Genomic DNA, 14,416 nt, shown 5'->3' on the forward strand with positions numbered 1-14,416 from the left:
TTATATGCTCTCTTATATGTGCCATGACCTAGTCTTAGTCCTAGTCTCTGTCTTGTCCTTGCTTTGGTGCCTACCATGGTGTCTTGCCCTTCATGCTCTTATTAACAGTTGGGCTGCACATGTGTTCTTTCGAAAAATCTCTGACAGGCAGACTATTGTAACACCCTAAAATTGTGTGACATATGCAATACCAAGACTTTAACAATATGAATACAAAAATGCTGAATCAATTTTAATCTTTTCTTTGTCATATGATCATTTGCAAATAACACATTTAAAAAAATTATTATCATGCGTAGGTTATAAATAATTTACAGATGTCAGATATATAGACACAACTCAATCATTTAATGAGGTTATCACTTCAGAATACACACATTCTGTAACTTGTTCTCCCTTTTCTCTTACTCTTTTGGCTTTCCTTTTCAAATGCACTGCAGCATAATTTAGCTCCAAAGCATCAGGGCTCTGTTAAAATAGACATAAAAAAAAAAAATTTATGACAGCTACTGAAAACACAAGGCCACTTTTATGAAGTTTAAGCAAAAGCTTCTGTTAGAATTACATAGTTTGTGAGTTATACCTGATTGAGCACATAACTTTGCTGAGGTCTACCTATACAGAAAAATATATAGTAAAACAAAGCATTTTAGTTTCTAGTTCATATATTCACATCATTTGCAAAAATAATGTTTATTAAAATTTGTATCTTATTTTTCTACATACAAAGAAAAACTAGTAACCATAGTGTGTACTGTAATATATAAAAATATTATGGAGCTACTTGTAATCATCGCCAGACAGATTTGCCATTGCATGTGATTTCAGAGTAATGACAAGGAAGTTGAAAGAAAGTAACAACGGTTACACTAAAAAACAATCATCTATAAAGTACAGTGCAAGTCATCTTTTTTCTTAGATTCTTGCTAAGGTAAAGTTAAGCACAGAGGTGTGCATCTAAAATTTGCACATGAGCATTTAGACAAATCAGAACACTTAGTGAAACAATGTATTCTGGTCAAAGGAAACAAATATTCAACTTTTTAAAGTATGGAGGTGAGAGAATTATAATAAAAAACTGTTTCTCTACAAACAGTAATATGATATTTTGTTAGTTAAAAAACATGAATAGATTAATGTACATAGTGCAGAATTTAGAAAAAAAAAGAGCTGTAATTGCCAACATCAACTTTGTTCTTTACTTTTTGTTCATTGTTTATAATTACAATTTTAAAAGACCTGATATGTATGAATTTAAAGGTGATATATTTTGCACTGGATTTATAATACAAAACCAAAAGTAGTCAAAGAATTGTCTCTTACTTTACATCTACAAGGTGGACCAGCTAGGTAGGAGTGTCTAATAGAGTGGACAGTAAGTGGACACAGTATTTAAAAACCCCATCAGCGCTGCTGTGTCTGATCCACTCATACCAGCACAACACACACTAACACACCACCACCATGTCATTGTCACTGCCATGCTGAGTATGATTCAACACTTAAATAATACCTGCTCTGTGGTGACCCTGTGGGGGTCTTGACCATTGAAGAACAGGGTGAAAGCAGGTTGAAACAGTATGTGGAGAAATAGACTACAGTCAGTAATTGTAGAACTATAAAGTGTGTCTATATGGTAAGTGGAGCTGATAAAATGGACAGTGAGTGTAGAAACAAGGAGGTGGTTTTAATGTTCTGGCTGATCGGTGAAGTTAGTTATGACACTCTAATCTCTTTAATTTTTTATGTATTCATTTATTTATTGTTATAAACTTTATTAAACTAAAGTATAAATTATGTATTAATGCATGCCAGCTCTAAATGTAATGGCATTCTTTAACTAAAAAATGTAAAGAAAAGTATTGAGATAAGAGTTTGTGTAATTCATTTGTACTGAAGAAATGAACTTGATACTTTAGATTAAGTGATACTTGATAGATTTAGATCTAATCTTAATCTAAAAAAAGTTTTTTTATTAAAACCACAATTTTATTTGACCACTGTTTGCTATCATAACAGCATTTAAGTATTATCTTATCTTACTTTAGAATTTTAAGCTAATCTCTGATAAACCCACACATTTTTAGTCAGGTTTGATTGAGGGGATTATAATCAGCCATTATAACAGCTTTAACCGGTTAAAGCTAAATTATGTATGTATTGACTTAAATGTTGGATTACCGCCCTGCCGTAATTTTTGTTTCTCTAACCATACTAACTACCGTGCTGAGGGGCAAATACACTTATATCCCTTTTTTAACTGCAAACACAAAAAACACAAAAAAGTAACTCTATTTATGTTTGTGTCACCATTTATTTATATTTCAGTGCCACAATGTCTTGAATGATATCTTTAAAATGTTAAATATCATTGAGACATTTTGTCCACAAGATTTTTTGTGTCAATATTTGTGAAGTGTGTTTGTTAAGAAACGTTTATTTTTCTGCTGTTTATTTTATTTAAATATGTCATATTTGCAGTGTGAGATAAATTGCAACTGTGCAATTAATTTTATTGCTGACAGTATAGCTTTTTTTTTAAGCAAAAAATATGAATTAAAGTGAAGTATGATTATTTTGGCCATACCCTCGACCTGTTTGTGGAGATTCCTTTTACAGCTGAAAGATGCTTGCACGATGATCACAACTACACACACCATTAAAGACACTGCAAGGGAGATTACAACAGGATCCAAAGAGGCTGCAAAGAACAGTAAATGTTGCAAGTATTTTTAACAAATCCTATCCCAACATACAATTGCAATGTCTATGTATGTTCTCTTTTGTTAGGAGTTGTAAAGAATTTGCAGTGTCTATTTTTTTCTTACCTACTTGTACTGTTGTTCCATTCCCAAAGATAATCTTCCCACACATGGCCACAGCACAGTAGTAGGTACCAGTATCATTGAGGGTGAGGATGCTCTTGGAGAAGTTGTACACACAGGTGTATGTAGAAGAGCTGTTCTTACACTGATGACTGCTGTTGAGATGAGTGTAAATGATCTGAGGACGGGGTTGTGGTGCAGCAGATCTGAACCAGAGCACTTGAAGTTCTGCTGTTCTGCTCTCAGAGAAAACAGAGCACTGAAGATTTACTGATGATCCTACAGGAACCAAATCCAACATGTTCTGGAATACTGAAACTTTGAACTCTTGATTGTCTGTTTAATAAAATGTAGTGTAAGATTTTAATTAGTCCTCAGTTAAATACACTTGCAAGTTATATACCAGTACAGCACATTTTAATGTTTGTCAAATATTAAGCATGATCCACTGTTTATTCCACTGACCTGTTTATTTACTATAGCACTGATTATTTAAAACATATATACACAATGTCAGATGTCCAATCTCTGCATGCATGGAAATATAAATATTAGGTGTAGATGATTTTACAGTGACTAAAATAATTTAGTCATTTTTTAATGTTTTTGTTTTACAATTAGCATATAATTAAACATGACACAAAACGTTATCGATAACAAATGTGTCATAGATCTATTTGAACTAAATTATTGTAATACTTTAGACTGAAATATAACTGGATGGTTAGAAAATATTTAGCATTTATATAAAATATTTATTACCTAGATTATCAACACAATGGTGGTATATAAAATGTTTTAAAATATAGTAAGTAAAAAAAATCTAATATGTGAGCCTATAATCATCATTATAGACTGTGTAAATTACCTTGTACAGCTAAAAATGTTCCACTAGAAAATTCAAATTTGTCCCAGGTATGTATTCCACAGAAGTACAGCCCTTCATCGTTTTTTCTTGCTTGTAGAATTGTCAGAGAAAGACCAGTAGTAGTTGTCTCCACTTTAAATCTTGAATTGTTTAACTCCTTTAAAAGGTTTGTATCTGTTTGTGAATTTTTTCCCACCTCCTGAGGCAGCTCTCCAACCTTTTGTTGGTACCAAACCATTAGAGTTTTACTTTTTTGTTTGTCAAGAAATTTGCAGTTCAAAGTAACACGTTCACCAGACTTCACTGAGACAATGGCTGGTCTGTAAAAATCCACAGCTTGGGTTGGAACTAGAAAAAAAAGTCAGATGAGATGCAACGGGGGAAACAAGAGCATTTAAAACAGAAATTAGAGCAATTATATAAAATTGTAAAAACATTATTTTTAAAGTATTTTTAGCTTACATATAAGGTAGAGACATAAAACACAAATCCAGGGTGAAGTCATTCTCACGGTTGAGGTGATATTTGAGGTAAGCTGTTTGAAAGAAGTGAAAGGTCAAAAATGCCAAGTACTTTGTAATGGAGGCATGTATCTGATTGGCTGCTGGAAGCCACAATTTCCATTTCATTTACATATTTACATGTTTGTCACACTGTTTAGCCACCAGAAGTCAGTGCTGGAAAGAGAACACAGATTTAAGAAACTTTTATGTAGAAAAGATGATGATTTTATCTTACAAAAATGATAAAAGAAACAATCCTTACCCCATGCCAGTAAGAGTAACTGATTTTTACTTATTAACATTAAGCTGTATTTTTAATAAAACACTTTCATACTCATTGATTTATTAAATTAAACTAATACATTAGTTTATATGTACTGTACATTAAAACAGCTTTTACACAGAAGATAAAGAAATAACTTGATGTGTTAATGACAAAAGTTGTCATTCATGATGAACAGGATTATCACTTATGCCTCATACTACATTCCTTTTACTTGCTCCAGAGTGTGCATATCCAGGATTGGCCTACACAGTCACATGCGAATCCACCGAGTTATTGCTATGCACAGCTGACATCATCGAGATACGATGGTCAACCAAAGACAGTATTTTATTTATTATTATTATTTTTTTAGATTTGTATAAATTCTTACTGTTTTGCACCTTCCTGCACTTCAACATGAAACACTATCAGTACAACCTGAAACATTTTGTTACAAAGTTTTTGTGAGTTGTACACTTACTGGCAACTCAGTTAGATAACATTATTGTAAATGGCCCTCATAAATGTAGTCAACAATAGTTGACACGTTTTCTTACAGTGTGGGTAATTATTTTGCATTGTTGAATCAGTTTATGTTTATACAAACATAGTACACTATTAAAGAAAAATCTTTATTTGGCATACATTATTATGTAAAAAAGCCTACTTTAACTTAATAGCTTTTAACCTGGTGTACTGTGTGGTGGATGCAGACAACGGTGGCTTTACCGTTGGGGAGTTCTGGGGAGTTGTGTCAGCATGGAGTGGCAGTTGCAATCACATACTCATAGAATAGGTACTTTTGAACCAACAGCCCACATCAAATTGACTTTGTCATTGTCGTTTTCCATACTTTTAAATTATTCTTTAAAAATCATCTATGTAAGGCGCTCAGGTGGCGCAGCAGTAAAACACGCTATCACACCAAAGCTGACATCTTGAACTAGTCAGGTTAAATCTCAGCTCTGGGTGGGTTCCAGAGGGGAATCCTTATAACTAATGCAATTACGACCTCTGCTGGCTGCACAGCAACAAGAGATAATGTGGACAGGGTGTGTCTCTTTGTACACAAAGCTGATCCACATATGAACTTGCCTCGTGCAGGTTAAAAGATGCGGTCGGCTACTGCACACATGACGAAGGGGGCATGTGTCAGTCATGGCTCTCCTTAGTCAGAGTGGAAGTCAACATCAGTAGAGAGGAAGCATAATACAATCGGGTAACTGTCGGGTCCTTTCTGTGCAGAGTTTGCATGTTCTCCCCGTGTCTGCGTGAGTTTCTTCCGCGAGCTCTGGTTTCCCCCCACAGTCCAAAAACATGCAGTCAAGTTAATTGAAGACACTGAATTGCCCTATAGGTGAATGGGTGTGTGTGTGTGTGCCCTGCGATGGACTGGCACCCGGTCTAGGACTGGCACCCGGTGTGCCTAGCGCCCATTGAAAAGCTGGCATAGGCTCCAGCACCCAACGCGACCCTAATTGGATAAGCAGTTTTGACAGTGAGTAAGTGAGTGTGTGAGTGTACATCACATGTAGAAGACAGTGTAAATTTATTGTCAGACAAATCAGTATTCAGAACTTTTTTTTTTGGGAAGAAATAGATGCCCTGTGCTCCTGACAAAATATGAAAAGGACTATTCAGACTCCTGTCCAAAAGCAGGGTCTGTCATGATATGGGGTTGTGTCAGTGCCCATGGCAAAGGTCTACACTTCTGTGATGGTCACAACAGCCTGTACTTTTCCACTTTAACTGAACATGGAGAAAATAAAGAAAAGCAAAAGATTTTCTATTCAGGCTACAACTCAATCTACATAAAAACATTTCCACTACCCAGTACCCAATGGTTGTCAGAAAGATTAATCTATATGGAAAGTAGTGTCAACATTGAGTATTGTGATTTCTGCACAGCATGGACAAAGAAATGCCATTCTGGACAGTCATGCCCCATCTGTATCAGCTGCAATCTGAAGCACTTATTTACTACAGTTGGCTCTGTAGGAGTGGCCATCTTTAGCTCACTGACAATCACTGAAAATAACAACCGTGATATGTTTATGTTAATACAGTAAAGAATGTAGCGAGAGACCTGTGGCTGTGCCTGTAGCCTGCAAACATGACCTAAAAGCTTAAGCCCCCCTGCATCAACTCCACAAAATCCACAGCGCAGCCACTGAGGAGAAACTTTGCTTTGTTAAAAGCCAGCAAAGAGGAAGTATTTTTTTTCTTCTTTCAGATCAAATATTTTAGCATTTGGTTTTAAGTGCAATTTCAGCATCCCTTCAACTTTTTGTAGACCTCAAGGGCAGCAGCTAATAGAATGTCCTACAAGACAGATGAGGAGAATAGCATCCAGAGAAAAACAATTGATGACTATTTTTATCAGTCAAGGAGGTACTGATAATGATTTTCCTGACAATGCTGTACAGCAAAAAAAAAAAAAAAGCAGTAATATAAAAAAAAAAATTAAAGATTACCACTTTAAGAAGACTTTTTCTAGGAATGAGGAAAATAAATCCCAGCTAGACCATGTAGCCACTGTTGGGTCCTTGAGCAAGGCCCTTATTCCTCTCGGCTCCAGGGGTGCTGTACAATGGCTAACCCTGTGCTCTGACCCCAGCTTCCAAACAAGATGGGATGTGCAAAGACAGACTTCCGTTGTACTGTACTCATGTATATGTATATATGAGAAAGAAAAGCATTTTATTCTAAACTGTATGATTAAGAATATGTTATAGAAGATGTTAGAAGATGTTATAGAAATACAGTGGGGGAAATAAGTATTTGATCCCTTGCTGATTTTGTAAGTTTACCCCCTTACAAAGACTTGAACAGTCTATAATTTTTATGGAAGGTTTATTTTAACAGAGAGGGACAGAATATCAACAAAAAAATCCGGGAAAAAAACATTAAATAAAAGTTATAAATTAATTTGTATTTAATTAAGGGAAATAAGTATTTGATCCCCTACCAACCAGCAAGAATTCTGACCCCCACAGACCGGTTATGTGCCCATGAGGCACACAAATTAGTCCTGTCCCTGTATAAAAGACTCCTGTCACAGAATCAGTTTTATCCATTCAAATCTCTCGACCACCATGGGCAAGACCAAAGAGCTATCAAAGGACGTCAGGGACAAGATTGTAGACCTGCTCAAGGCTGGAATGGGCTGCAAGACCATCAGCAAGAAGCTTGGTGAGAAAGAGACCACTGTTGGTGCGATCATTCGAAAATGGAAGAAATACAAGATCATAGTTAATCACCCTCACTCTGAAGCTCCATGCAAGATCTCACCTGGTGGGGTAAGAATGATTCTGAGAAAGGTGAGGTCAGCCCAGAATTACATGGGAGGAGCTTGTCAATGATCTCAAGGGAGCTGAGAGCAGAGAAATGTTGGATATGACCCCAAGAACACCATCCCCACCGGGCATTTCTTTGCCTCCAAACACGGCGAGTGGAGTTGATGGCAAAGAGCTCAATTTTGGTCTCATCTGACCATATCACATTCTCCCAAGCTTTCTCTGAATCATTCAGGTGTTCATTGGCAAACTTCAGATGGGCCTGTACATGAGCCTTCTTGAGCAAAGGGACTTTGCAGGCACTGCAGGATCTCAATCCATTACGGCAAAGTGTGCTACTAATGGTTTTCTTGGTGACTGTGCTCCCAGCTCCCTTGAGATCATTGACAAGCTCCTCCCGTGTAATTCTGGGCTGACCTCACCTTTCTCAGAATCATTCTTACCCAACCAGGTGAGATCTTGCATGGAGCTCCAGAGTGAGGGTGATTGACTGTGATCTTGTATTTCTTCCATTTTCGAATGATCGCACCAACAGTGGTCTCTTTCTCACCAAGCTTCTTGCTGATGGTCTTGTAGCCCATTCCAGCCTTGTGCAGGTCTACAATCTTGTCCCTGACGTCCTTTAATAGCTCTTTGGTCTTGCCCATGGTGGTTGAGAGATTTGAACGGAAGAAACTGATTCTGTGACAGGAGTCTTTTATACAGGGACAGGACTAATTTGTGTGCCTCATGGGCACATAACCAGTCTTTGGGGGTCAGAATTCTTGCTGGTTGGTAGGGGATCAAATACTTATTTCCCTTAATTAAATACAAATTAATTTATAACTTTTATTTAATGTTTTTTTTCTGGATTTTTTTTTGTTGATATTCTGTCTCTCTCTGTTAAAATAAACCTTTCATAAAAATTATAGACTGTTCAAGTCTTTGTAAGGGGGTAAACTTACAAAATCAGCAGGGGATCAAATACTTATTTCCCCCACTGTAAATACTGAAATGTCATATCTTAGAGAACAAAGAATGTATTGACCATCAGAGGTCTTTCTCTCTGTTTGATGTTAAAAGTCATGCCTGTCAACAGATTAAAAATGATTATTAGACACCTTTAATTTGTGAATAAGTAGTTTCAGAAGCCAGGACACTGAAAGAACTTTTGAGACACTCAAAAGTTTTCCATCAACAGCAAACTGGAGACTTTATCTTTTCACTTTGTTGGCTCATCCAACAAGACTGCCCCTGTAAAGGTTATAATAAACTATTTGTAGGAGTTATTGGGTGACATGTTAAGTTATTTGGACACAGCATGTTGATGCCTTACAGCCTCTTGGGTTCAATCCTGAGCTTTAGTTATCACATCTCAGTTTTACTGCTGCCTTGGAATCACTTTTCTTTTTGTACTGTAAATTTATTATTGCAAGATTACAAGTTAAAACAGAGAAAAGAAAACATCAAACACAACATACATCTACAGTATATAGATATATATTTATTCATCTTTAGTCACTGCTTCATCCTGATTAGGGATGCAGTGGATCTGGGCCCTAAATACATACTGGCCAGGGTATAAATTGCACAGTGCACAGTACAAATTACTGTAGTATATGATTTTTATTACTGTTTTAAAACACTCCAGACAGGACACCAATCCATTGGCCTACATCCCACTATTACTACATCTACACTTTTATTTTTTTTAATGAAAGTTCATAACAATCTTTTTTTCATAAATTATATTGATGAAACACAAAACATATCATTTTATTACACAAATGTTCATTAACATTTATTGTGTTACACAGATTTAAACTTGTGTTTTGTAACTGGACTGTTAATTTCGTCCATCTTTTAATCAACACAAACAAAATAAAAAAATATTTTTTTTACTATTATGTGTAGATAGAACTATAATTTTTAACTTAATTCATTTCAAATTAAGTTTAATTTAAAAACTAAACTTACCTGATTTCAACATCACAAATTTACATGAAACAATGTTTGAGCGATCAAAATGAAATAATAATTTACCCAGACCTCAAAACTGAACCCATAAACAAAAAAATCAAAGCATAGAAATATGACCAAAATAAAAAATAAAAATTATTTAAGTATTTTGGACTCTAACTTCAGAGTACACACTGTCTTGAGGTCGATCACGTGTTGTTCGTGCCTTTTTGGTTTTATTCCTATTGAATTGTAGAGCAGCATAATTTAGCTCCAGAGATTCACGGCTCTGTAGAAAACAACATTAAATACAACATATTCCTCAGAACCCAACAATGGAAACAAAGCTGATTATAGTACGAGTGGTAATTTCCTAAACAAATACCTGAGAGGTTGTTTTCCCTGTGCTTATTATAACACATTGCTGTGTCCTTTGTGCTAAAAAGAAAATAAAATAATTTCATTTTATTTTCATGTTAATGCTGCTTTCACCTGGTCAGGGTAACAGTACATACACTATACAGGACACCAATCTATTGGCCTATCCCCTGAGTGTGCTACAGTAATTTACTGCTGCACCACCTCAGCTCCTTAAATTAAAAAAAAAAAATTGAAAATATTTTAATTGAAAAGTCAGTACACAACTTACAGGTTTCCTGTTACTATATTGGTACCATGAGCCATAATTAAAATCGCATTTAATTTTATGGGAAACATGCTAACACTTACCTGTGTGCTTTTCACTGTTTTTCCATTTACAAATGAAAATGGCTTGAGCAGAGATTATAACCACACACACTCCCAAAGCTGCTCCCAGGATTATCATTCCAGCATCTGAAGCCTTTGCTTTGGAACATAAATGATGAAATGATTTGGTATAACAAATGTTTACAATTGTATGAAAAACTTTAGTCACCCCCAGCCAATATGTTTTGTTGATTTTTTTTAAGGTAAAAAATTTAAACATAGCCTTTTTAGAAAACTGTTTAAAAACATAGCATGTAAGCAAACATAGCAAGTGAATCCACAGTTTGTGAAAACACAGTCTGTGTTCAATACAATAAAAACTGTGGTACATGCAAAAGTTTGAACACCCTACTAGGTCAGTGGTTAGATATGGCAGATATTACAGCTTTTTGTAGCGTGATATGAGTCTTTTAAGTGTCTTTCCACCCTCACTTGCAGAATATTGTATATGCAAACTGGCTTGCCAGAAGCTTCAGCTTGCAAGTAGTTGATTATGAATTTCAAAGAATGTTTTTATGCAATGGCTGCCACACCAACCACCCACACATACTAAATCCTGCTCCTTCATTTCATTTTACTTTATCAATTCACAGCACTAATTCTTATAATGCATCTGACTTATTAAAATGCTGTTTTGCATACTTGAGATGTTAACTGTTTCATAATGCAGAACGTGTTCGTTGCACAAGCATTGCTGCACATGTTGAACAATGCATCACCACTTCTGTGGCAGCTGATTCTTCCTGCAGGTTCTTTGCTGTCATATAAAATATGCCCAGCATATAAGCATTTCTATTTCTGTATGAAAGGGTTTGTTATCGGCTTGGTAATATTTCCTTGCCCTTTAAAGTTTTCTTTAATGTTATTTTGTAAATACATTTTGCATTGTGGTCAGCAAAAATTGTAAGCTGAAGGCTTACAGTGTGTAGACATTGCTGTATATTTACATCCTTATTCTGAGAAGCTGGTTCTTTGCATGTAGTAAACCTAATGTCTTTTTTTAACATTGACTCTGACTATTTTATTTAAGTTTATATTATATTAAATATATTACACATTACATTTAAGTTCTTAGAATAGGCACTGTGCTTTACCATTTTCAGAATAATAACCATTTCTTCATAGTTTGTACAGAGGTTGTACTTAGTTCTCTTCATTTAAAAAGTCAACAAAATAGACTTGGCTGACCAGGAAAAATGATACGCATAGTCATTTATAGCATCTTTACCTGATTTCATTTTTATATCACATATACTAATCAGCAATTTTCAGTTAAGTCTATTTCCTATTTGTATTAGACAAGAAATAATATACACATAAGATATTTAAGTATAAAAAACAGAGAACTGAAAACTTACCCTGGCGTAATTTTGTCCCATTTACAAACGTAATTTTCTTTCTCATGTCCTCTGAGCTTTTTAATTCATAATTACCTGTTGATTATAATCAGAAATGTAAGATTTAGGCTTTCTTTATTGTTCCTCTGCTAAAATCATCTGTAATGCAGTTAGAAACTAGTTACTGACAAGGGTGGCACAGCTAGTTATTTGGAATTGGCTGGTCAATTTTTCCTATGGGTGATAGAGGTTTTTAATAAATTTTTATGTTTAATAAAAATGAATCATACTTGTAAAGCTATATGGTTTCTTGTGTAGTCTTTGTCTTAAAAAAATTTAAAAGATCATTTAAATGTGACAAATTTCAGTACATTTTAGGACATTCTGAAATATTAAATCAAACTGACAAACAGTTTTGGTTATAGAAATGAATTCTTACCTTTCAAAGATAAAAATGTTCCTTTTCCAAACACTGTGTAAAATGCTGTTAAGCCACAGTAATACATCGCCTCATCTTCTTTCTCCACATTCATGATGGTTAAATTGAAGCTTCCCTTTCCTGTATTAATAATAACCTTTGGAGGTTTGAGTTTACCACTGTAAAAGGGATCACGCTCTTTACGAACCTGAACCACCGAAAATAGCTCGTGCCCTACTTTTTGCTTAAACCAAACAAAAAGATCAGCATCATACTCTTTTGGCACAAAGCAATGCAGAGTCAGATTATCACCAATAGCAGCTGTGATTACTGGGCTCGGCTGATGAATTTCTTGAGCTTGTGCTGGATCTGCAATTAGCAACCAAAAGCAAAATCATGTCATGCCTTAATACACATGAACTTTATTAGGTGAGTCATTTTTAAAGACACTGCACAAAAATTTTATTTTAATTAAACATTTTAATTAATTAACATTTTAATAAAATACAGGTGTCCTGCTTGATTCAGGAGACATTTGTTTTGATTAATTAGAAACAGCATTAATAGATACAAATGCAAAGCTATAAAACTATTTAAGGACTGAGATTTTTGTTAAACTATTTCTGTCTATATATTAAGCCAGTGATAGCTCAGCCTAAGCAAGGCCCTTAACCTTCAATTGCTCATCGTGTTCAGCTCATTGTGTACGTCACTTTGGATAAAAGCGTCTGCTAAATGCTGAAAATGTAAATGTATTATTGCAACTAAGTCAGCAGTTAATACAGTGTTATTCCTGCTGAATGATAATCACAAGAGCACGTACACAACAACAACACAAGGATGAATAAAAACTTACCAGTTTTACTAAAAAGTGCCACCACAAACCACATCAGCATGAGCATCTTCACCCTGAGGTCCCTTTGGGTTAAACTGAGAACAACCTTTCATGTTACAAATGTCTGACTTGAGGCATTGACATCATTTCCTGTATTTTTTTCCATCACTAGCAAATGAAATAAAATAGTGGTAGAAATTCAACTGTTTTAACCAAAACAGTTTTTTTTTTTTTTTTCAATTTTAAGATCTGAACTATGTATGTTTTGCCAACATTGACATTTTATCATTATGTTAATGTATTGTTAAAGTATATTGTAGTTGTTAAATGTGCTTAATTTCTTTTGTTTACATTTTTTAAATGCTTAGATTAGCTAAGCTCAGATTTCTAGAAAAATTAATAACGTTTGTACAGTAGGGGTATTTGCTACTCTAATTTACCCAGTGACTAAGGGAAGCAAGTTAATGGCTGAGTGTGTGCTACCCTGCATTTGATTGACACTTTTTCTAGAAACTTTTAATGTCTTTTACCCAGAATTGGACACTATTGGTTGGGTATACATTTATAATTTTGCATGGTGTAGATAAAGTAATAATGATAATGTGTAAAAAGCTACCAGACGTATTGTAATGTATAAAAATGTACGGTATAATGAAAATAGCTCTTAGTATATTGTAAATATTTTGGTAAAAACCAAAGATATACAGTGTATCACAAAAGTGAGTACACCCCTCACATTTCTGCAAATATTTCATTATATCTTTTCATGGGATAACACTATAGAAATAAAACTTGGATATAATTTAGAGTAGTCAGTGTACAGCTTGTATAGCAGTGTAGATTTACTGTCTTCTGAAAATAACTCAACACACAGCCATTAATGTCTAAATAGCTGGCAACATAAGTGAGTACACCCCACAGTGAACATGTCCAAATTGTGCCCAAATGTGTCGTTGTCCCTCCCTGGTGTCATGTGTCAAGGTCCCAGGTGTAAATGGGGAGCAGGGCTGTTAAATTTGGTGTTTTGGGTACAATTATCTCATACTGGCCACTGGATATTCAACATGGCACCTCATGGCAAAGAACTCTCTGAGGATGTGAGAAATAGAATTGTTGCTCTCCACAAAGATGGCCTGGGCTATAAGAAGATTGCTAACACCCTGAAACTGAGCTACAGCATGGTGGCCAAGGTCATACAGCGGTTTTCCAGGACAGGTTCCACTCGCCAGGGTCGACCAAAGAAGTTGAGTCCACGTGTTCGGCGTCATATCCAGAGGTTGGCTTTAAAAAATAGACACATGAGTGCTGCCAGCATTGCTGCAGAGGTTGAAGACGTGGGAGGTCAGCCTGTCAGTGCTCAGACCATACGCCGCACACTGCATCA

At 35.2% G+C, this 14,416-nt stretch overlaps 1 protein-coding gene across 1 annotated transcript; it reads right to left on the bottom strand.

Annotated features, from left to right (window-relative positions):
- Positions 1–339: 339 nt before the first annotated feature.
- Positions 340–13,099, bottom strand: LOC134318693 (uncharacterized). Its single transcript, XM_062999629.1, has 6 exons — positions 13,054–13,099; positions 12,219–12,566; positions 2,829–3,161; positions 2,588–2,701; positions 584–615; positions 340–468 (listed from the first exon to the last, which is right to left on the bottom strand). Exons 1-6 carry the CDS (start codon positions 13,097–13,099, stop codon positions 340–342), a joined length of 1,002 nt encoding a protein of 333 aa, XP_062855699.1.
- Positions 13,100–14,416: the final 1,317 nt, after the last annotated feature.

This window comes from Trichomycterus rosablanca, chromosome 8, assembly GCF_030014385.1.
Source record: "Trichomycterus rosablanca isolate fTriRos1 chromosome 8, fTriRos1.hap1, whole genome shotgun sequence".
NCBI classification, from domain to species: domain Eukaryota; kingdom Metazoa; phylum Chordata; class Actinopteri; order Siluriformes; family Trichomycteridae; genus Trichomycterus; species Trichomycterus rosablanca.